General features: G+C 51.7%; 1 protein-coding gene across 4 annotated transcripts in view; it reads left to right on the forward strand.

Moving 5' to 3' along the window:
- The window catches only part of MAPKAPK2 (MAPK activated protein kinase 2), a 45,746-nt gene extending 29,696 nt beyond the window's left edge, over positions 1-16,050 (forward strand). For 2 of the 4 annotated variants that reach the window (XM_027610546.2, XM_027610548.2), the window contains 9 exons: positions 10,738-10,877; positions 11,046-11,110; positions 11,400-11,479; positions 11,930-12,056; positions 12,670-12,745; positions 13,135-13,259; positions 13,522-13,607; positions 13,729-13,809; positions 14,355-14,756. In XM_027610546.2, coding sequence (XP_027466347.1) covers positions 10,738-10,877; positions 11,046-11,110; positions 11,400-11,479; positions 11,930-12,056; positions 12,670-12,745; positions 13,135-13,259; positions 13,522-13,607; positions 13,729-13,809; positions 14,355-14,498 — 924 coding nt within the window. In that variant the 3' untranslated portion in view covers positions 14,499-14,756. Of the gene's footprint in view, positions 1-10,737; positions 10,878-11,045; positions 11,120-11,399; positions 11,480-11,929; positions 12,057-12,669; positions 12,746-13,134; positions 13,260-13,521; positions 13,608-13,728; positions 13,810-14,354 lie in introns of all 4 variants that reach the window. The other 2 variants (XM_027610545.2, XM_027610547.2) reach the window with 2 other exon arrangements.
- The last annotated feature ends 7,177 nt before the right edge of the window (positions 16,051-23,227 follow it).

The raw sequence follows: 23,227 nt of genomic DNA on the forward strand, positions 1-23,227 counted from the left end.
AATGCCTTCCCCTGTGGGATCTCTGCTTCTACTGCTCGGTTGTGTCAACATCTAAATATTGGTTTTCTGCAGGTCTAGGCTAAACAACTGTTTTTGTCCCCCTGGTTTTTTCTTCCCTCCTTTGAACTCTGAAAATGACAAGGTTACTTCCTCCCAATGTGGTATTCTTGTTGTTACTGTTTTTGCTAACTTACAGGTGTTTTGTTTTTCCTACGTAATTTACTAGACTTTGCTTCCTGGTTAGAACTGAGTTCAAGGAACATTTCCCTTCTTTGCACCTCTGGCTTTGTGACAGGTAAACTCTTTAGAAAGGCACGGCAAGAATTTATCAAGTGCCATGCTCTTTGCAGGGCGAAAAAAAAAAGCCTTGCGTCTGTCTCTGTCAGATGTCCTCGAGTTCATGCTGCGTGACGTGAGCTCTATCTTCCATCTGGACCATTTCTGCTAAGAAGTTCGTATCTTCTACCATCTATTCTCTCCTAGCTTACTGCAAGAATTACTTAACTTCTGGTTCTTTTGCCTTTTCCCCACACTCTGCTGTCCTCCAGATTTGGGCATGTGGAATTGTGGAGTTATTGTCAGGGGTGGTGTGTGTGTGTGTGTGTGTGTGTGTGTGTGTGTGTGTGTGTGTGTGTGTGTGTGTGTGTGTGTGTGTGTGTGTGTGTGTGTGTGTGTGTGTGTGTGGGTGTGTGTGTGGTGTGTGTGTGTGTGTGTGTGTGTGTGTGGTGTGGTGTGTGGTGTGTGTGTGGTGTGTGTGTGGTGTGTGTGTGTGTGTGTGTGTGTGTGTGGTGTGTGTGTGTGGTGTGTGTGTGTGTGTGTGTGTGTGTACCTCTTGATTTGTAGGATCCTTCTTTTTACACTTCTTCTCTCTCTCAACTCTCTCCAGCTCCCATTGGATCTGTTGATGAAGGCATACATGCCATGAATCTCATTCCACTAAACTGGAGTGATGACGATGACATGGCATTTATCATTTTAATTAAGAATTTGAATTTGCTTTGTCACTTGTACAGGGTCAAGTTATTGGAGGCTGCGTGGGCCAGAAGCAGTGTTGCTGACCTCCTTCCATCTTAATTTCTTTCTTTCTTTTTTTTCCTTTTTTTATTTAAGATTTTTATTTATTTATTTGAGAGAGAGAGAGAGAGAGAGTGCACGAGAGAGAGAGAGAGCACTAGCAAGGGGGAGCGGCAGACGGAGAGGGAGAAGTAGATTCCCTGCTGAGCAGGGAGCCCGACATGGGACTTGATCCCAGGACCCGGAGATCGTGACCTAAGCTGAAGGCAGATGCTTAACCGACTGAACCACCCAGGTGCCCCTCTTCTTTTTCTTTTTTTTTTTTTAAGATTTATTCACTTATTTGAGAGAGACAGTATGTGTGTGTTTATACACACCACCTGTGAACCAGGGGAGGGACAGAGGGAGAGAATCTCAAGCGGACTCTGCCGAGGGCCGAGCCCACCACGTGGGACTCATCTCACGACCCTGAGATCACTATCTGAGCCAAAGTCAAGAGCCAGACACTCAACCAGCTGAGCCACCCAGGCCCCCTGATCTAATTTCTTTTGATAATTTTGTCCATCTCGGCATTCTTTAAAGTCATACCTAGATACCACAAGGAACATGGCATGTTTTCTTTCTGCCGCTCAGATTTTGTCTTAAATCCAGCTGGGAGAGTTGAGTGTGTTTCCTCCCTACTGTTGTCCCCCTTGTGTCCTCGGGAAAGATGCCGTGTGCCCTGGTGTAAGCCACGGGCTCGTGCGCTGTTCTGATGCGCAGCCTGCCATTGAATCAGTAAGTGTACGTTAGGTCTTTTCTGTACTAAGCTCTGTGTGCGGCCAGACAGATGCAGAGATAAGTGGGGGCAGACCTGTGAACCGGGCAGGGAGGGGAGCCAGGGCAACAATAAACTAATAGGAGCAGCTCAGGGTTTGTTTGTCAAAGCCTTGTTTGTAGTGAAGAAGAGAACCTGGAACTTAGAGTGTAAACTGGGTCTGCATCTTGGCGCGGGCAGTGTGTCTTGGGCAGGTTGCTTCATCGGGCCTCGGTTCCACGCCTGTGAATGGAGTCGGCAGTGGACCCTCATCCACAGGGCTGTTAGGAGGCGTAAGTATAATGTGCTTTCTAAATATAAAGTGCACCTGACACATGGTTGATGTGGTATACATGAAAATTCCTCTTTCTCTTTCAAAGTACTCATCACCTGCTGGAAGAAAGAGAAATATCTGTGTCCCCCAGTCTTTCGGTTTCCTATGTAAGACCCAGAGTACTTGACATCCCCACTGTGTGCAGTATTCCTTCCCATATAAGTCAGAAGTGGTTAGCACTGGTGGTTTGGGGCCCTGGCCTGCTCTTCATTATATTTTGGTTATATTCTCCAGGAAGATATGAAGCCTTTCCATCAGCTGGGTAGCCCTCATACTTAAGAGTGACACCAGGTTCTTCCTCCTGTGGCCAGGGTGGGATACCCTGTCTCTGTTTCCCTCCCTCGCTAGCAGGAAGGTCGGCTTGCTTTGGGGCCCATTCAGCTGTGTCACTATGTCAGGTCAGGGGCCAAATAAGAACTGGGGCATACTGCATCCTAGAATCTAAACCCCTCAGCTTAATTTTTAAAGAGAAATATATGCAGATGGTAAGATCCCAGTAGTACCCGAAGATATCAAGTGGAAATGAAAAGGGGGGAAAACAGGAAAAACACAAGTTTCTCTCTAGAACCTACTCCCTGGGGTTCAACACCCTTAACATTTTTGGGGGAGTAAATTCATCCAGAAAAATTGCAAGCATCTACAAGCCCATATACCTTCTCCTCTCTGCCTTAAGACACAAAACCACCCAAATGGTATTATATTTTCTATTCTGTTCAGTACTTTTTTTAATTTTTCAAAATTTAAGAAACACACCAAGAAGAAAACACCTATATTACCTATATTACCACCATTTACAGTTAACCATTAATTAACCTTTTGGTTAATTAATGGTTAATTAATTTGTGTGTTTGCTTCTTGCCTTTAGGAATAGACTTTAACAGTTACTTAAGTATTGCCAATGAAGGTCCGCTAAACAGACTAGGCTGGTAATGATAAAGCCAAAGCGTCGTCCTGTGCTTTGTTTGCTCTCCTGTTTGTGAGCAGCCTCTTTTCACCGCAGCCCTGTCTCTCCCCTGCACGGCCTGCGCACCAAATCCTCTGCCGTTTACCCCGACTCCTCCAAAGTGGTGGGCATATGTTGTTACCAGCTTGGGCCATTAAAATGCTTTAGGAACATATTTGCAGGATGATTTCCTAGCTGGGCAATGACTTTGTGCAAGGTTTGAACATTTACAGTTTTGATAGATATGGCCAGATTCCTCAAACAGTGTGCTCGCTGATATCCCTCCCGAGCGTATGTGAGAGTGCTCTTTCCTCTCAAGTCTTGGCAGAAAACCCAGGAGTTTTATTTTGTTTTGTTTTGGTCAAACATTAAAACATTTTTGCCATTCTGGTGAAATTACTATCGTTGTTTTTATAAGCATTTCACTCTTAATGAGTTGCATCAAGAATCATTTGGCCATCTGTGTTCCTTTCTCTTTGAACTGCCTGTTCTTATTCTTTGGCCATTTTTATATTGGATTGTTAATCTTTTACAATTGATTTGCCAGAGTTAAGTTAGCCTTTTATCCATTATGTGATGCAAATATTTTCTTTTAATTGTCATTTATGGTGTGGCTTTTAAGCTTCTTGCCTTCTTGTTGAACCTTGGTCCTTTGTGGCTGCCCCGGGAAGGTCCTGGAGAGAGACGATGGGAACCACAGGAAGGTCCAGGAGTCTTCTGGACAGTGTGGTGTGGTTGTCTCAAGGCTTTTAGTACTGGATTCCCCATTGTAAGTTTTAGTTTTGTTTCGGGTGGGGATTTTTCCTGTCACAATAACGAAAGCTGGTAGCAATAGAGAACCCACTTTTACCTCCAGCCAAATATTTGGGAATGTGTGCACCAGCCGGGGACCCCGATGCGGTACTTCTGTGTATCCTTTTACTTTACTGTAACCTTCTTTTACTTTTACTTCAGTAACCTACAAACTCAGCTGTTAGATTTCTGCTTAGATCATTTTCTAGGGGAGGACCATCAGTAGCTCCTCACTGAGCTTTGCAGAAAGTTCTAGAAGGGGGCATACTCCCCTCCCACCCTACACCCCCATAGGTGTAGAGGAAAATCATTTCAAGCAAGACTTATCTGTCCTCTCTTATGTTCCTGAGCTGCCCTAGATGTAAGCAGACAAGTGACCGTGTCTCCAGGCTGTAAGCAGCTCTCTGTAATTTGGGGGGCTGAGGGAGAGTCTCCCTCACTGCCATTGCTGGTTTCTGGCAGCACCCTAGTTAATTCCTTTACACACAGATCACAAGATATAATTTAAAAAAAATTTTTTTTTTTTTACATTTTCATTATGTCCCTCCTACATTCATATGGAAGTTCTGTGGGGCACAGGCCTTATTTACTATGTTGTCTGTTCTATCACAGCCCTCTCCAAAACAGCATGTGGCGTGTGCTGGGTCCTCCAGACGTCTGCCGAGTGATGGCAGTCTGGGAGGGTGAGCCCTTGTGCCATAGGCTGTGCCTGCTGTGTGTCTCCTCCCTGTTTCCCTCCCTGGCTCCATTTCCAGGGATGGGGGCTTTGAAGGGCCCAGACAGAGATCAAATGATGTAAGGACAGTGTGTCCTGGTCCGGTGTCCTCGGGGCCTCCTCACATCTCCCTTTTTCGCTAGCACAGGGCCGTGGGGTCCAGTTCCCCAGCTCCAGACTGAAAGGAGAGGTGAATGAGCTGACGCAGAGGCCCGCTAGCTGGGGACCTGGAGGGCTAAGTCAGGGTGGAGTGGAGCTGGAGAGGACAGAGGATGACGGACCCGGTTGTGCTATAGTGCTCAGTATCTGCTCACACCCCCCCCCGCCTGACAGCAGCCTGCACCTGCCGGCGTGAGTTGCCTTCCTGCTCCAGACTCCCAAGACGGCAGCCCCCTGCCATGGACTTGGGGTGGCTGAGCTGCCTGGCAGAGAAGCCCCGAGCCTCTGCTTCCCTTGGCTTCCTGGCCACGGGGCCTGGGGTGTGGATGACAGCCTCCAATTTACATTTGGAAAGCTAAGCTTCTTTCTTTGCCTCTTTAGAAAGTACAAATGCTAATTGTATAAATCACCTAGAAAATAAAGATCTAAGGAGGAAAAAAGGAAGTCACTGTCATCCTGCTTTTCAGAGAGAATTCCGATTAGCATTTTTCCGATTAGCATTTTACTGAGTATGAATGCCATTCCTTTTGCACCCGGCCCCCCCAGGTATAAATATATAGAGAGAACTGTACTCTACATAATAAGGCTTTTGTAACTCAGCTTTTTCACTTACTATCAGACACTTTCTGATGAGTCAGAATAAGGAAACTAAGATTGGGATTTGTGCTGCAAAGAACAAAACAGAGTGAGTGCCACCACTGACCGTGACTGGGGGCGACCGAGAATCTAACAGACACGGGAATCCGTTCCGCATTAAATGTTCTGTTCAAACATCACTTTCATAATTGATTGTATAGATAAGTGCACTTAAAAAAAAAAGCAGTCTTGTTTGTTGGGCCTCCACTTTCTGGTTGGTGTAACTGACTCGGGATTGGGATGTGCATACCTTAAGGCTCTGTCTAGGAGAGTAGTTTAGGATATAATTCTGAAAGCGGGATTTCAGGATCAAAGGGTTTGTACTTTCAGGCCTGTACCCTCTTTCAGCCCCTGATTTTGGCATTGCTATCACAACGTACATAGGTACATTGTCTGGGCAGGTTCTGTGCCTCTGCCGGTTTACCGTGGGGCGATGGAAGAGGAGCCTCAGGAGCAGTGAGGACAGGCATCAAATTCCAGCCCTGCCACGGGCAGCGGCTGGAAGGCTTCGAACTAATTGCTTAGCTTCTCCGAGCCTGAGTCTTCTCATCTATAAAGCAGGATGCTCCCTCCGGGGTGGGCATGAGGGTTCCCTGTTCGGAGTACTTAGCACCAGCACCCGTTAAGCACAGAGTTCGGGAGCGGGGCTGGGGCCTTTGCTGAATTCCTGCTGCGAGCACCCGAGGAGGTCCGCTTTAAGGACACACCACTCACCGGCATCACTCCCAGTACCTGACTCAGACTTTTGCATCGCTCTTGGCTCCCAGTCAGTCTTGGGAAGGGACAGCTTCCTCCTCTCACGATGGGTGCACCCCGCCCCCAGCTGTCCAGTTTAGGTGGTGTTTGCAGGCAGAGGGAGAGCACAGGGCTGGGACGCCAAAGACTGCCTCCCTTCCAGTATTCTGGCTTTCCCTCCGCCCAGTGCCTGGGGCTGTTCGTAACCCCTGAAATGAGATGGGTGTGAGCGGGACCCCAGCTGCCCACCCCCCGTGGGACTCTGCAACAGCATGGGTGGGAAGTGGGCGCAGAAAAATAATAGCAGGCACTAATGGGCTGCTCACGATGTGCCGTGCACTGCTCTTAGTAATTTACAGGATATACATCTATTTAATCATGTGCCTCATTTAATATAGGCAAGTACTGTTATTATCCTGTTTTAACAGATAGGAAACCGAGGCACAGAGGGGTGAGAGACTTCCACAAGTTCACACACCTGGCAAATATTAGAGCTTGTCAAGGGGATGATCCTTTGGGGCCCGGGGCTTGTTCCTTCCTGTTCAGTCCTCGTGTCTTCATTGCCGGCGAGCCATGCATCGGGCCCAGGGCTCTGTTTCTTCCCATTTCTCTGGCTCAGCTAGGGTTAGGATGCTGACTACTCCTGACTCTTCTCCTGTGGCCCCACGATGGAAGGGGGGATAACGGGGCCATAAACAACCAGAATTGGGGGCCCCATTCCTCTTCACTTCAGGTGCCAGCAAATTGAGGCACTCTTCTCTTCACTTCAGGTGCCAGCAAATTGAGGCATGGAACAGTATTTTGGGAGCGCTCCCACGTCTCCCTCATTGCCACTGCCATCGTAAAGGTTCCTCCCCAGGCAGTGGGCTCTGTGGCCTGGTCCCTGGCCCTTGCCACACTTGGTAGGTGGCCTTGCCTATTGCATTGCAATTTAGCACATGCAACAATTAACCTTTTCTACAGTGCAAGAGAATTTCAGACGCGAACTACAGGGGGTGGAGACAAGTCACAGTATCTGTTCCATGCTTTGCGTGGGCTCAAAATATTTCATAAACCCTTTCTAGGCTTTTTGTGTCTAAGGGCATGTGGCTTCTTAGTGGGAAGACCCTTCCTTCCTCCAGTCTGGGTCCCTGAGATCTATAGACCTGGGCCCTTTGGCCTCCACTGTCTTTGTCCATGCCGGAGAGGTGGTGAGCCTTTCTATCTTTCCTAGGTGACTCTGTTGGCTTCTGGTTGAAACTGCTGGTGGCCCCTGACAGTACCTCAGGAATCCTGTTTCATTTCCTGTCTCCTCTGGCTTGGAGCTCAGCCCTGCGCCCCCCCCCCCCCATTGTTCTTTACTTCGCTCCTCCGTTCTCCAGATTAGGACATTCTTGATAGCCTCCCTCCAGGCTTTCTGCACCCCACAGCTGTCTACAAAGCCTTTTTGGCCCTTCAGGCTCTCCCCGCATGACATCAACCAGCTTGCCTGCCTCAGTTGAAGGTCTTGCTTTCATGGCTTGAGTTGGTCTTCATATCCATTTAGGGATTTCTGATAAACACATACCTGAATGCCAAGCACCAGGCTTCACGGGAAATTCTTATGTTTCTTTTATCATTTAAAAATACTGCTCTTTCCAATTTACTGATTTCACTAAATCTAATCCTGTTTTACAAATGAGGAAACCTTTTTCAGAAAGGTCGGTTGGCTTACCTGACACAAGCTAGGAAGTACAGAGCCGGGATGTGAGGTGTACATGGTTCCCGAGGCCACGTGTGTTGTACTGGGGCCATCTGGCTCGTCTACCAGGTGAAGAGTTGTGTGTAAGTCTGGACGTGGGACTTGAACCCAGGCCTTCTGACTGCAGGTCCTTGTTTGCCACATAGTCTAACCTGTCTAAGGCAGAAAGAGCAGAACTTGGAGTGCAAGCTCTGAGTTCAAGAGGGACCAAGGGGCCCTTGGGTTTGGGCCTTGGTATGTCCTCACTTAGCATAGTTGGTCAGAGCTTGAAGCTGCTTCCCAGGCTGTGGTCACTGGGTGGCAAACATAAACTCAGCCTGTAGTCTTGTTGGTGACTTGTACCGGCTTCATCACTGAGCTCCAGCCTCAACTCAGGTGACGGAGAGGGTCCCTGTGCTGTGGCAGTTATGCTGGGGCTTACAGTGACGAGTGCCTATCCAATCACAAAGCACTCTTCAGAGGTATTCTTTCATTAGGTGCTTAGGATGGCTCTGTGAGGGAGGGGGCCAGGTAGGCATTACCCCCTCACTTATAGATGCAAAACAGGCTTAGGAAGGTAATGATCTCTCCAAAGTCAGTGGAGATATTGGCACATTCCAGACCGGGGCCCAAGCCTCCTCTGATTGTAAATCCACGACTTAATGTTGCCTCTGAGTGAATCTTCCTCTCTGGGCCTCATAGTGATCGATGTACCTGTAGGGGGCGAGAGAGATCTTTCTTATGTGGCTGCTCTGAGAAATTTTGCTTCTGACCGCTTTGAACTTATTGGTCATATAGCACATTATCTCACTGGGTTATAAGTAGTTTCTGTGTCTACCTCCCCTAGTACCCTGGCACCACCACCCCCCCCCCCCAGCCTGAATTCTTTCAGATTGGGACTCTTCTATTTCGTCTTGGCATCCAACACAATGTGGGACCCAATAAATGCCTGTTGAGTTGAGTTACATGCAAATGAAATTGGCCAGTGCCGCCTCCTGCTTTTCTTAGGGCATGGGAAAGGAAAATAAACTGTTTTTCTGGTCCATGATAAAGTTGTCGGGGGCAGAACTCCGAACCTGTGCAGTGTCCCCAGATGGCCACTAGGTGGCAGTGTGACCCCATGGGGACCTTGCCTCCTGCTTGCTCCCTGGGAGAGGGAACTATGGGCACCTGTTTGGGGATTGCCTCTGCAAGGTCATTCCACAGTTGTCTGTCTGAAACTGACAAGTCTCGGCCTCCACCCCTCCTCGTCAAGCTTTGTGGTGTCATGGAAAAGGCTTGGGCTTTGGAATCTGCCAGGCTTGGATTCCAACCCTGGCTCTGCCTTTCCCTAGGAACTTAGCCCTGGACACACTATTTCTCTGAGCCTCAGTTTCCTCATCCCATAAAATGTCAGTTGCTCAGTTAGAAAAGGCCCAATATATCATGGGCTGCGGTGTGATGAATTCTAGCTTTATTGCTGGAGATTCCTTTATTTGCCTTTTGCTGCCCTCTGTAATCTGGCTCCACCCTGGCCATCTGATCTTTCTGACCAAGCTTCCTGCACTGCCCAGCAGATCTCTGAGCCTTTCCTGCTGCATCCCCCAACTGCGTAGAGCCATGTGGGGCTAATCTTGACGGCTCACAGAGATGGTAAGTCTGTCAGGGTCTTTGTCTTAATTATTCTGGCATCTGTGCTGTGCCTTTAGCAGACATTCTGTGGTGAAAGTGACAGCCCTGGTTGTTGGGCATATGCCAGGGACGCTGCTAGGCGCTTTGCAGAATTGTTTCATTTAATCCTTGCAGCAGATCTATCCCCCATTTTACACAGGGATAGGCCAGGATGCCTTTGGCTCTGGGAGCAATAGAAAACTCTACTAAAAGCAGTTTAAATAGTAAGGAAAGATGATTATCTTGCCAAAAACAAGTCCTGAGTGATGCTCATTGGTGTCAGCAAGGACCCGGTAGCTGCCACGTCTCCTGCTTGCCTTCCTCAGTGCGCTGATTTGTCCTCTTATGCTGGTCTCTCTTATGGCGCTAAGAGGGCTGCTGTGGTTCCAGGTGCCATATGCGGGAAAGATGCTGTAGCTTCCTTGTGCTCCCTTTAAGAGGCCTCTAGCAGATTTGTCACAAAGTTCTTCTTGGCCAGCGTTGGGTCTTACGCTTGTTCCCAAGCTAGTCACTAGTAAAGGAATTCAGGAACTGGCTTGGGTTTGTCAAGATTCAGCCCCTGAAGCTGGTGAGGGATCCAGGTGAGGGATCCAGGTTCCATTTGCCCCTGGCCCCCTGGTCCATGGAAGAAGGCAGAGGAAGGAGGCTCGTGAGTTAAGGAACTTGATCAAGGTGGCAAACCTAGGAAGAAGCAGCCTTCAGACCCCATCAGGCTGACTCCCTAGGCGGTCGGTTGTTTGAATGAAGTAAATCACAGAGGTAGAAAGCACATTGCTCTGGATTTGGTGTGCTGGACTTTGAGGGATCTTGGAAGTACATTTTCTTACTGATTCTGGAGTCTCTCCTTTCTCTAGGCTCCTTTCTATAATGGTATCCATTTTCTTCAGTCTGTCTTTCTCCTCAGTGTCTCCTTTACCCCGTCTCCCAGTGCCCAACCGCTGCCTACCTCCTAGAATAGACTTCTGACGCATAGCTAGGAAGGGCCCCCCAGACAGAATGGTCCAAGGGCGGATTTCAGTGTAGCCGTCAGGGCCCCATCGGGGTCATCTTAAAGTTTCTTTTAGGTCAGAGAAGGGAGCTACAGAACTCTAAGTCAGGGTTTTGGAGAGGCCAGAGAAGATGCCAAGCGAGATGGTAGAGACCCAGCAGTAGCAGGGAGTTTATGGTCCACCAGCGGGGATGTTGGCGGGCACCCATGCCAGGTGGTAGCACCTGTCTACCTGCAGAGACAGTGTAGCCACACAGGAGGCCTTCTGGCTTGCAGATGCTTCAGGACTGCCCCAAGGCCCGCCGGGAGGTGGAGCTGCACTGGCGGGCCTCGCAGTGCCCCCACATCGTGCGGATCGTGGATGTCTACGAGAACCTGTATGCGGGCAGGAAGTGCCTGCTGATCGTCATGGAGTGGTAAGCAGCCCGGCCTGGCCCCACTGCCTGCTCAGGCCCCTCGCCCTCTGGGGACTGCCCGGCTCTGCACCCCGAAGCTCGAAATGCCAAAGCTTGACTCCTTTTAGTGGAGAGGGGAGGGGTGGTGGGATGTTGTCCCCGTCAGATCTGACTGGGGCTTTGTTTCAGTTTGGATGGTGGAGAACTCTTCAGCCGAATCCAGGACCGAGGAGACCAAGCGTTCACAGAAAGAGGTAGAAAGGGTCTGTTGTGGGGACAGGCCCCGGCGGGCAGGGCTGTGGGAAGGGGGGCTCCAGAGCCTGCTGTCTACGGAAGATGCTGCGGCCCGCAGCCTGCTCCAGCTCGCTGCCAGGCCTGCCGTGCCCACTAAATCAGCACAGCTTCTCCTCGTTTCTCGGCTTCGAGGGTGGGTGGTGGGTGCAGCGAGCCTGGGGCTGATGGGAGGGGACTGAGTGTATTGTGTCATCAAACCTAACAGCACATCTTGTGCCTTTCTTTCTCTCTCCCACCTCACGGCTCCAGAAGCGTCAGAAATCATGAAGAGCATCGGTGAGGCCATCCAGTATTTGCACTCAATCAACATTGCTCATCGGGATGTCAAGGTACCACCCGCTGTGCTTTGCTGCCCCTCCCCCGGCCAAGGTGTGGCGGGGGCCATGGTGACCCTGCATCCTTGCTGCCTGGTTCCTGAGGGCAGAATGGGGCAGGGTGCCATTCTCTGCCCTCTCTGGGCAAACCCCCAAACCCAGGAGCGAAGCCTTCTGTGGCTATGCCTAGCCCTGTGGCCCTCCTTCGTCAGTACCACATAGTCACACCTTTGGTTTCCTAGGTCCCTGTGGTGTTTGTTAGGTGGTTCTCTGTGTTTGTCTCTTGTCTCCATGTACACTGTCAGCTCTCAGAAGGCAGGAACACTCCTTGTGGCGTGCCCGTGGAGGGGCACAGATGATGGTTGAAAGGATGAGGGAAGACAGGAATCCTTACCCTTCTGATTCCCATGGCTCCTCACAGGCTCAGCAGAGCCGCCCTCTGTCTGTCTCTCTATCTCCCTGTAGCCTGAGAATCTCCTGTACACCTCCAAAAGGCCCAACGCCATCCTGAAACTCACAGATTTTGGCTTTGCCAAGGAAACCACCAGCCACAACTCTTTGACCACTCCTTGTTATACGCCGTACTACGTGGGTAAGTCCAGAGGAGGCCCAGGGAGCTTGTCTTTCCCCCGAGCCGTTCTCAGGCGCGCTCTACAGCTCTCAGCGGCCACTGGGCCTGGGACAGTCGTGTCCTCTGTCCCTTTCTGGAGCTGGCGTTGATGTGACCTGCCCAGAAGTAGGGCTTGTCAGAGTTAAGGTGGGATTGAGGCGTTAGAGGAGATTAATTTGTCTGAGATTATAGGCAGGATTTTGTGCACACATGTAATTTCCCCAAGAAGAGCTGTCATTGCCCTCGGATTCCCAGTGGGGTCTGGGGCATAGATGTCGTTCTGGAGCCCCAGCTGACTGGCACAGAATAAACTCATGTTTGTCAAATTAAGTGGACAGCATGGGCCGGAAAGGCTCTTCAGTTCAGGGGTTGTTTCATCTTCAGATTCTAGCCCCAGGGTTCCTCTTGGAAGACGCCCTTCTGCTCTCCCCCACCCAAGCCCCACTGGGTTATGGCTGTCCCCCTTCCTACCTGCAGCTACAGGACCATCACGATGGGCTGAAGGGTTGGGACGGAGAGCGTGATCCACAGAGAAGTTGGGGTGTATCACAGTGTCCAAGGGCCAGATCCACCCACATTGACCTTTGGTTTGCAGCTCCAGAAGTGCTGGGTCCAGAGAAGTATGACAAGTCCTGTGACATGTGGTCCTTGGGTGTCATCATGTACATCCTGTGAGTGTATCAGGGACGGCCTAGGGGGTAGGCTGGGGCTGGGCTGGGGCAGGGCAGAGAAGGAGGCCGAGGAAGAAGCAAAGGTTCGAATCCCCTTCTGGGTGGGGGATTCCCTGGAAATCCCCTGCATGTCCCCTTCTCTCAGTGCTTATTGAATTCTGATAGCTAAGCGCTGGGTATAAACTAGCTAACAGGCAGGAAAATGTGTGGTTTAGATACTTGGTGTGTTGGATTTCTGGGCCCTGTTTTTGACTTCACCTATTGTGCCTGAAATCCACGAGTTCCAGTTTCTCCGTGACCTTTACAAGAAGCCCGTTTCCCACCCTGTCCCTGGGTCAAGGCCTCTAATAACCCCAGTACTGTCCCTCCCTTCCTGCTTCTTGGTCCAGGCTGTGTGGGTACCCCCCCTTCTATTCCAACCACGGTCTTGCCATCTCTCCGGGCATGAAGAGTCGCATCCGAATGGGCCAGTATGAATTTCCCAACCCAGAATGGTCAGAAGTATCGGAGGAAGGTAAGGACACCACACCTGCACACGCGTGTGTCCTGTGGGCGTCCTGCCCATGTGTGTGGTGTGGCAGTGGGTCTGTACCTGTGTTCCTCCCTGCTGGTCCGTCCTGTCTGTGAAGGACCTGGCTCAGGGCCAGTTCCTCGGGCAATCTGCCTCCCTGCAGCCACCCCCTGCCCCTGCATCTGGTTTCTCCCTTAAAACTTGGGGAAGAAGCAGAAGAGAGAGAATGTCCCCTGAACAGTGTCTCCCTGCCTCACCCCCGCAGTGAAGATGCTCATCCGGAACCTGCTGAAAACAGAGCCCACTCAGAGAATGACCATCACGGAGTTTATGAACCACCCCTGGATCATGGTAAGTCTGGTGGGCCAGAGAGACCCTGGTCCACAGAAGCTGTCCCTCGGGGCGGGGGCTCAGCCACAACTCTGTTCCACCCCAGGCTTTCACTTGACCTCCTTTTCTCGTCCCTCCCCAGCAATCAACAAAGGTCCCTCAAACCCCACTGCACACCAGCCGGGTCCTGAAGGAGGACAAGGAGCGGTGGGAGGACGTCAAGGTGAGGGGACCACTGGCTGCAGGGGTGCTCCGGGGGGGGTCTGTGCGCGCTCGCCCCAGGGGCCTCTGCTACAGCAAGAGCAGTGACCCTGAGCCACTTCCCTGACCGGGCTGCGCTGGGGAACTGTGTCAGTCTAAATGCAGCTGCGGCGGTTCCCTACAAGCCCACTGCTCACTGGCACTCTAGAGGGACCTGAAAGGCTGTCTGCTATCACCTCCTCATTTTGCAGATGAGGAGACTGAGGTCCAGAGAGGGGGCGTGACCTGCTCAAGGTCCCGCGGCTAGCGATGGGCTGGGATGGCCCAGAGCCCAGCTCCCTAACTCCCAGTTCAGTGCCTCTTGCTGGTTCCAGCGGGGCTGTGGGGGAGGGGCCCTGGGAGAACAGCAGCAGTGTTGTGGCCAGGGTCTGGTGACCCAGGCGGGGCTGGGGCTGTGCGTTCGAGCTGTCGTCTCCCGCTCCCACCCTCTGTCACCCTCACCCTGCCCTTCCTTGTGTCTCTTGTCTCCCCTGCCTCCCCCTTGGGGGAACCCTGCCCCCTCCCCAGGAGGAGATGACCAGTGCCTTGGCCACAATGCGTGTCGACTACGAGCAGATCAAGATAAAGAAGATTGAAGATGCGTCCAATCCTCTCCTTCTGAAGAGGCGGAAGAAAGCTCGGGCCCTGGAGGCCGCAGCCCTCGCTCACTGAGCCTCTGAGCCCATCCCGCTCCACTGGAGGACAAGCAATAACTCTCGACCTGAATATATTTTTTAAACGAAGAGACACAGAACTGTCCACTTCCACCTCACCTCCTCCTTGGCGGCGTGGAGCCCTGAACCCTGTCGGCGGCTGCGACCCGCCTTTGGTTCCGGCCGCCTCAGAGAGGGAGAGGCTGGGAGGTGGGAGGCTGGGAGGCTGGGGGGCCGTGCGGAGAGAAGGGAGCAAGATGCTCTTGAACCTGTGCTCATTTTGCAGTTTTATCAGTAATTTGACTTAGAATTTTTATGAAACTTCTTTTATTGTTCTTTCCCCCAATCTGCCTCCTTACCCAGACCCCTTCCTCTCTGGATGTGCAAAGGTTGGGGGCTGGTTCAAGGGTATTTGTGGAGCCTCTTAGAGGGACCGTCCCTGTGTTGTCCCACCCGCCCTGTCTTTTCCCACCACAGCCTGAGGCCCCTGCTGGCCGAGGCATTCTGGCAGCTCCTGGTCCTGTGGGGGGGGGGGGTCGGGGCCAGGATGCCACCCACCTCTGCTGGAGCCCTCAGATGTCACCAGTGTGCCAGACGGACAGAGGCGAGTGTGATTGTGCGCGTGCGTGTGTGTGTGCACGTGCCCACAACTGTGTCTGGGGCTGTGCGTTCGAGGGCCTGGGGCAGGCAGGGCTGCAGGGAGAGGGGCCCTCCTCGGGCCTGCCGTGCCCATGTCGGGTCTACCAAAGTGCCTGAGAAGCCTACCCCGATTCTGAGCCAGGGCCCCTGTGGCCTGCCTGCTGGCTGGTTCCGGGAGGAAGAGAGGCGTGCCGTAGGCACTGGCGCAGCGACCAGGAAGACCGGACCGCCCGCGCCCCGGCCCCTGCTCCCCGCTCAGTGCTGGTCTTAGTCCTCTGAGGCGCTTACCCACCGAGGAGCCTCTCTTCCTCTCCTTCCTGCCATTATTGACCGGTTCTTGTCAAATTTTCCTCCATTTTTAGCCGCTTCTTACCAGGCCTCCTCTCTGCTCTTGGGGAGGAGCCCGGGCCGTTGAGAAGTGATGCAGAGCTCCTGCATTTGGCTGCTCTCCTGGGCTCTGGGGGCACTGGCCAGCTCCCCGTTGTGGGCAAAGGCAACGCCACTTGTGGGGTCCTGCGAATTTCCACTGTGGCCTAGTGGGCGGGTGGGGGAGTCTTCACACCAAAGATGTCCCGACTCTGCCCCTTCCCCGTTAGCTGCTTCACCTCCACCCCAAACGACTCAGCTTTGTGTGTCCCGGCCAGTGAGGGGGAGGGCGGGGAGGGCCCCCCCATTTTAGTGAGCATCACGGGGAGAAGTCCTCTGGGCCAGGGTATTTTCGGGGCAGGGGGTTGCACTAATACTTCAGCTCTCTTCTCCCTCGGGGGTGATTTGCTGGAGGAGTAGCCCGGATCCTCTCTGCGTGGGGGGAAGGGCTCTGAGTGCCCGAGGTGCCTCCCTGTCTCTTGATGGTGTGTCCAGCACTCAGATTGTTGTAAACTGTTGTTGTTTTGTATGAGCGAAATTGTCTTTACTAAACGGATTTAATAGTTGAAGGGTTTTCTTGCTCTTCCTTCATGGGACTCAGCCTCTCCACACCACCCCCCCCATGTCTCCTCTTCACACCCTGTGGAGAGTAGTTTTGTATGTTGGGAGGGCAGAATCTGGGTGTCCTGGGAGGGGAGAGGATGGGAGGGCCTCCCAGGTGAGGGAGCACCTGTCCTGTCCAGGCTCTGGCCGGGCCGTGTCTGCCATGGGGGCACGAATGCTGCTCTCCTTTAGAGCAGCGTGGGACGGCAGCTGGGGTGCGGGGGGAGCCCATGGTGTTTTGTCAAATACTGAACCAGGAGCCAGGTGGCTTCTCAGCACATGGTTCTTTGACCTGTTTAGCCACAGCCAGGTGCTGGCCTCCTCAGCTGGAAGGGACCTGCTGGCATGGGTTTCTGGGGTCAAATCCTGGGAGAGACCAGGGGAGCAGGGTGGTGCAGTTCTGGAAAATTCCAGGAGGGGGCGATAGGGGCTAGGCTTAAAGCGAAATAGTCTACACGGACCTGGAAGAGGCCTCAGCGTTCATGTGACCCAGCCGCCCCCATTCACAGATGAAAAGAGCAAGGCCCAGCGGTGGGATGTTTGGGATCACACAATGGATTGGTTTGCCTTAGGGCCTAAGGTAGACATTGGTCTGCTGACCCCACTGCTCTTCCTGCCAGTCAGAAGGACAAATAGTGCACTCTAGGTAAGTTCACATTTTCTCCCATGGTCCGCAGAGCTGACTAGGGAGAAAGGCAAGGCAGGGTGTTTACCCCGCTTCATGAGGGAGGGAGCTGACAGGGCGGAGGAACGTACTGGACATCACACAGCTAAGTGGTTTGCACTAGAACTCAGGAGCCAAAGACCCGGGACGTTCTCCATCCTCACACCTGGCCTTCTGCCTGGCAGAGAGCTGCTCATCCCCTCTGTCATTAGCAAGATCATGGCTCTGCTGCTCAGGCTCGTAGACCCGGGCAGGGTGGCCCGTGGTGGCCCCTGACGTCCCCTTTATAACTCCTGAATGGATTGTCGAGGTTGGGTCCTAGCTCGAGACTCCACTCATCTGTGTAGAAACCACTGCTCAGATAAACCAGCATGAGGTTTTGCTCCCAGGGAAATCCAGTTGCATTGTCTGCACTTACACAAGTGTGAGAGGTGACGAGAACTTGGAGGAAGAGGGAACGAGGGCTGGTAGGAGGCGAGCCAGGGTGAGAGGGCAGAAGGGCATTGTCACCCTCTGCTGTCTTGGGAGGCTGTATTTCTGTTGCCGCCCTAATACCTCGTGGCTTACAACAGCGCAAATGTAATAGAGCCCCGCAAGTCAGAGGTCTGATAGGGTCTCACTGGCCTAGAATCTAGGTCTCAGCAGAGCTGCATTCCTTTCTGGAGGCTCTAGAAGATTCCGTTGCCTTTTCCAGCTTCAGATGGCTTCTGCATTCCTTGACTCGTGACCCTCTTCCTCCATCTTCGAAGCCAGCAGCATCGCATCCCTCTGACGCTTCTGTGGTCCCATCTCTTTGACCTAGCCAGGAGCTAGGTCTCCACTTGTAAGGACTTGGGTGATTAGATGGAGCCTCCCCAGATCATCCAGGATAATCTCCCCATCACAAGGCTCTTAACCTTAATCCCATCAGCAGTTCCTTTTGTGGTGTAAGGGACCATGTGCCTAGGTCCATGGGATCAGGATGTGGGCACCTGCGGAGCACCTGCTCTGTCACAGAGGCCTGTCGCACAGCCATCTCATCCTCTTGGGCCCACACGCTAACACCTGTGTTTGCTGGGCCAGCCCGGCTCGGGATCCAGCCAGGTGGTCCTGGAGTTGGTGTTCAGGGAGGATGGCTGGGGTGAAGGGCCGGGAGGGGCCCAGCTTGGCGTATGGGGTCTTGCCATGTCTTTGCACTCCTCCCTGCCCCCCTGAGCCCTGCATGGGTGGCTCCGTGATTCCCTGACACTTAACCTCCTTCGGCCAAATTCCCAGGTGGGATGGGAAAGGGAACTTGGACCTAAAGGCAACTGCTGGCTTTCATGGGTGCAGGAGGCAGCGAGATGTGATTCCTGAACGACCTTCAGGGGTGTAAGATGTAAAGAGGACTTAAGGACTAGTCTCCAATTTACCTACGAGGAAATGCAGCCTCACAGAGGTAAAATGACTCTCCCAAGGCCTCACAACTAAGCAGAGGTGAATCTCACCTGGAGCTCCAGTTTCCAAGTTCAGAGTTCCTTGAAAACAACAAACCACACACAAAAATGCTTCTTGGTAAGGGAGGGGGTGGGGGGGTCAAGAGTGAGACATACTGGACTCCCTTCCACTGAGTGGAGCTGTTTCCTCTTCTGTGAAATGGGGGTGAGGTTCCTGCACCCTGTGGCTATTGTGAGGAATTCGATGAGATCATGGATTTCAATGCTTTATAAGGTGCCAGGTGGCCTTTATGAGTCCCACTGTCCAGAGGGCACAGGGCGCCCTGGGTTTGGAGTGGGGCCAGTGGTCCAGGCTGCTGTCAGTCCTGCCCGCACCTGAGGGCCTGTCTCCGTGCTTTGGGTTGATGCAGTTGGCTTGGTAAACAATAACAGTAAATTTGGGGTTTTCCTTTGACTTGGTTGGAGACAGGAAGCGCCTATGGAGGGCTGTGAATGACGAGTGGGCAGAGTGGGTAGTGCCTGGTCAGGGTGTGAAGGAAATTCAGTTACTTGGGGAGGAGGATGGGGTTGGTGAGACTGGGGAAGGCAGCTGTCCTACCCACCCCATCAATGCAAACAGACCCGCTGGCCACTCCCCAGGTGGGCCCGAGCGGGGATGGGAGCACCTTGGGGGGCATCCTCTGGGCCCTGGGCCCCAGGACTATAGCCGCTCGCTGGCTTTGTCTCTTGAAGTCCACATTTAGGGGCTCAGTGACCCCAGAGGGAGTTTGGCCAAGTTTGGAAGTAGCTCCTCTTTGGAAAGGACACCAGGCTCCAGCTCTGGGGAGCCTTTTGGCAAATTCATCTACCTCTCCTCTCCCTGCACTAGGACCAGTGTGAAGAGACCACCCAAAATCCTAAATCACTAAATACCCAGACACTTACTAATATGCACTGTGCTTTGGGAAAAACAAAGTGTAAGACCCAGTTCCTTCTCAGTATGCAACCTTGAGAGGACTCGTCTTTTCCTTTCTCTGCCTCCACAGGCCTGGACACCTACTTTGTGGTCTGAATCTATCTGTTCAAAACCGCTGCAGACAGTGAGGGGTGTGTCGTCCGAGCCCAGGTGGCCCAGGGCAGCCTTTGAGCACCCTGAAGGTTTTGACACGAGGGATGAGTGAGGACAAAGCAGCACACCCTGGACCCTTGTCTTCTGGACAAAGTCCTCACACCTGTGCCTTCCTGGGGATAAGATCAGTTCTACCCCCACTTAGGTGTGTGAGGGTTAAATGTGGCCATGCCGGGGGCAGAGGGGGCACTATCCCTGGGTGTACTAGAGGGTTCCTCCTTGTACAGGTCACGCTTTGAGGGGGATCAGTGCTTTGGCCTCCTTGGCTCGACCACTCTTTGAGAAGACTCAGCCCCCTCGCAAAAGTTAAAACACCACGTTCTGATTCAGCTCATCTTGAGCACCATGCCCGGTGCTCAGGACTTTGGGGAGACACAGATGAATTGGAAGTGGGTCTCTAGCCCTCATGGGGCTCAGCCTAGAGGATCAGGTTGACAGTAACAGAACAGAAAGCAGGGGAACCAACACATAAAACAGACAGCAGGTGCTTGGGCAGATGGTGGAGTTCTGGCAGAGACCCCGGAGCGCCCCCTACGAGCCCTTGGAGGACCAATTCGACAGTAGACAAATGAGGGATGAACACAGTGGAGATGTTCCCATCAGATTTCCACTCTGGTCTCTGCAGGAGCCACATCTTTCCTTTGAATCTAGGTCCCCCTTCTGTCTTTTGGTCTGAACTGCCGCCTGCACACACCCCCTCCCCTACTTGCTTCAGCTTGACCTTTGACCCCATCAGTTCCTCCAAGGGAAAGATTTACCCCCCTCAGTGGGACATCCTCGGTGTTTTTCTGCCCATTTTCTCTTCCCAGCCCCTCCAACCTGGATTCCTCTCGTTCAACTATGTTTGCTTCCCCACCAAAACCAAAGTTTGGGAGCAGAGCCTGAGGGGGATTTCCCCTCTAATCTTCATTCAGTTCATTAACTTTTAAAGAAGCTTAAACTTAGATCATTTTTAGTTACACATTTTACAAGTCATTACGAAAAAGGATAACGTTACGTGTAACTGGGGGCTGCTCTTGGAAAAGTGGGCTGAATGGTTGTCCAGGCTTCCCTTGCTCCCCCCTCCCCCGGGTGTCACTGAGCCATAGCTCTTTGCCAGGCGGTCCTCACACCACCGGTCAGTAAAGGAAATGAGAGCCCCTGAAAGCTTTCCTGTAACAGATACACATTTTAATGTACCTAAGCTTCCACACTTCTTACATACCAACATCTCAAACCTAGGGTTATCTTGGAATGTACATCCACTCTCTGAGGGGGGGGGGCATAATTATTGCTCTGGGGGGAAATTACTACCCAGAGCCTCTGGCCAGGAAGTCTTGGGGTAGATCTCGGGGGGATGAGTAGCGGCTGCTGAGAGGCACGGAACCTGTGTGTGGTAAGTCATTTTTAGGGGCCAGGGCTGCCATGCAAATGCATTCGTTTGCATAACTTTCTTGCTCTATGGGACAGTGAAGTTTCCTACTCCATGGGACACTGCTGCCAGGATTTGCAAGTGAAATATCGGGACTGGCTTTCCCCCCTTGCTATTCCCCTCCCTACAGGACCCTTCTCTCCCCCCCCCCCCGCTCCCCTCCCCCCAGTTTTTTTCTGTCCCTCAGGCCCCGTGTGACCAAATGCTGGTCTTAACATTTCTGATCCTAGGAGAGGAGCTTTGCTGGGGCCCTGAGAAGCAAAGGTTATGCAAATGAGTCCCTGGGCTCTGTGGCACTGGCCCAAGTCCAAAACCGGTGGATGGCTCAGGCCCCTGCTGTCTGAGCCCAAGTGAAACATGATCGCTGTCCCTTCATCATGTCCTCTTCCCTTCGCATGTCCAAGTGGCCCGTGGCATCTGGTTCCTCAAATAGCTAGAGCCTCCTGGGGCTATGAGGCTTCAACTTTCAGAATAAGCTGAGTTCTCCCAGCCCTTACCCTCTGATCTGGAGACCTGTGGTTCCAAATTCACCAGTCAGAGGTTTACTTTTCAAAGAAACCATGATCACATCTAAGTCTGAGCCCCAGACCTTGGTTAGCTGTGCCTAGAGCCTGCGGTCCATGGAGACCTGGTATTTGCTGTAAGACCTAGAAGGGCCTATGGTTTTCTGGCACTCAGCTGTCTCCTTTTCGGGTCAGAAACCTGTTCTAAGTAATGGTCCTCATAGCAAGACTCTGACCCTACTCACCCCACCCACAGCCGCCTGCAGCAGGGACGAAGGCAGGAGGGAAGGGAACAGGGGGCAGGCCATTCTCTGAGCCAGTCTGCAAGGAAGAGAAAGAGGTGAGAAATCCAGTCTGATCCTCTTATTCCAAGTTCTGAAAAGCACAGTGGAGCCAGCACAGGTGCTCAGTATCTGTTGGAGGGATGAATGTTATCTAAAGAACAATAAACACAAGTCATTTTAGTGATTCAAACAGCAAAGAAATTATACACACATCATTGTGTACCCATTCAGAGTAAAATGTGCAAGTTCTTCTTTACAACCTCTCTCTCCAGAAATAACTTTGTTTAACAGCTTGCTGTGATTTTGATTTTATCCAGCCCTACAAAAATTTCTATTACTTTATCCACACAGCTATATGCTTATAAACACAGGTGAGAAATTTCTTTGAGGGTTATAAGTACAAATGGGATCATTAGGCATATGGTTCTGCAACTTGCTTTTTAAAAAAAATTGTGGTGAAACACCCATGCCGTAAAATTTACCATCTTAACCATTCCTAAGTGTGGAGTTAAGTAGTGTGAAGCATAGTCACACTGTCACACAACCCATCTCCAGAACTTTTCCATACCTGTTAACCAACATGCAACTTGCTTTTTAAACTCAGCATACCTTAGTGAGTGTCCATGACTGAATTCAACTCTCAAATTCTTTTTTTCCCCAGTATTTTAAAGGTTTTTGGTTTTTTGTTTTTTAGTAGTCTCTACACCCAACGTGGGCTCAAACTCACAACCCCATGATCGAGAGTCCCATGCTGCACTGACTGAGCAGCCAGGTGCCCCAGAACCCTCAGATTCTTAACAGCTTCAGAGTATTCCATAGTCTTGATGCACCATAATTTATTTAACTATCTGCTTTGGATGGATGTTTTGTTTCTTTTTTTTTTTTTTACTATTAGTATTAATGTTGCAAACATCTTGACCAATATTCCTGTGCACATGGGTAAGGATTTCTGTAGGACAGATTCCTAGAAGTGGAAGTTAGATTAAAGGGGTATGTACATTTTATGTTTTGGTAGGCAGTCCCAAAAAGACAGTATCGATTTATGAATGAATGCATTTTGCATATTGCTTTCTGAATGACAGGTCCATGAATGGATTAACTGTCAGCAGTGGGGCAATCTGGGGGTAGAATAAGTCAGCTGAGAATAAGACGACAAAAGCACTTCCCAAAATATTGATGTATACCCTGGGTAGCACTGTGGGCGACTGGAAGACTCCGACGTGGAGGGGCATGGGGGATTCCTTCAGCCTCTCCGCATATCAGTGGCTCTGCTCACCCAATTACAGTTATTTGCATATATTTTGGGTATGTAGGCAGAATGGCTCAAAGACAAATCTGAGGGTCAGCCTTGTTCAGCTTTCTGCTGGTGTTTGATCTTGAACACGTTAATTGATCTGCTTCCCAGACTGCGAAGCCCCCCGGTGGGAACACCAAGGAGATAACAGTGTGCAAATGACTTTGACATAAGGCAGACTGGCAGGTGCTGTGAGAAAGGCCCAGAGTGCCATGAGAGCTTACCAAGGCGGACTCCCATCTGGTTAGGGAGACCGTGCCAGAAAAGCCTGTGCTGAAAGAGGTGACTCAGGCTCAGGGTTCTAGGAGTTATGGGGGACACAGGAATCATGCAGGCATTTTTTTCTTACTATACAGGAGCTCAATCACATTACTCCGGAAACCTTTATAGGAACACTGATTGTGTGCCCAGCCCTCCACTGATTATGGAGTCTGAGGAATGGGGCTTGTGATGTGGTGGTC

The sequence above is a fragment of the Zalophus californianus genome, chromosome 10, assembly GCF_009762305.2.
Source record: "Zalophus californianus isolate mZalCal1 chromosome 10, mZalCal1.pri.v2, whole genome shotgun sequence".
Lineage (NCBI taxonomy): Eukaryota > Metazoa > Chordata > Mammalia > Carnivora > Otariidae > Zalophus > Zalophus californianus.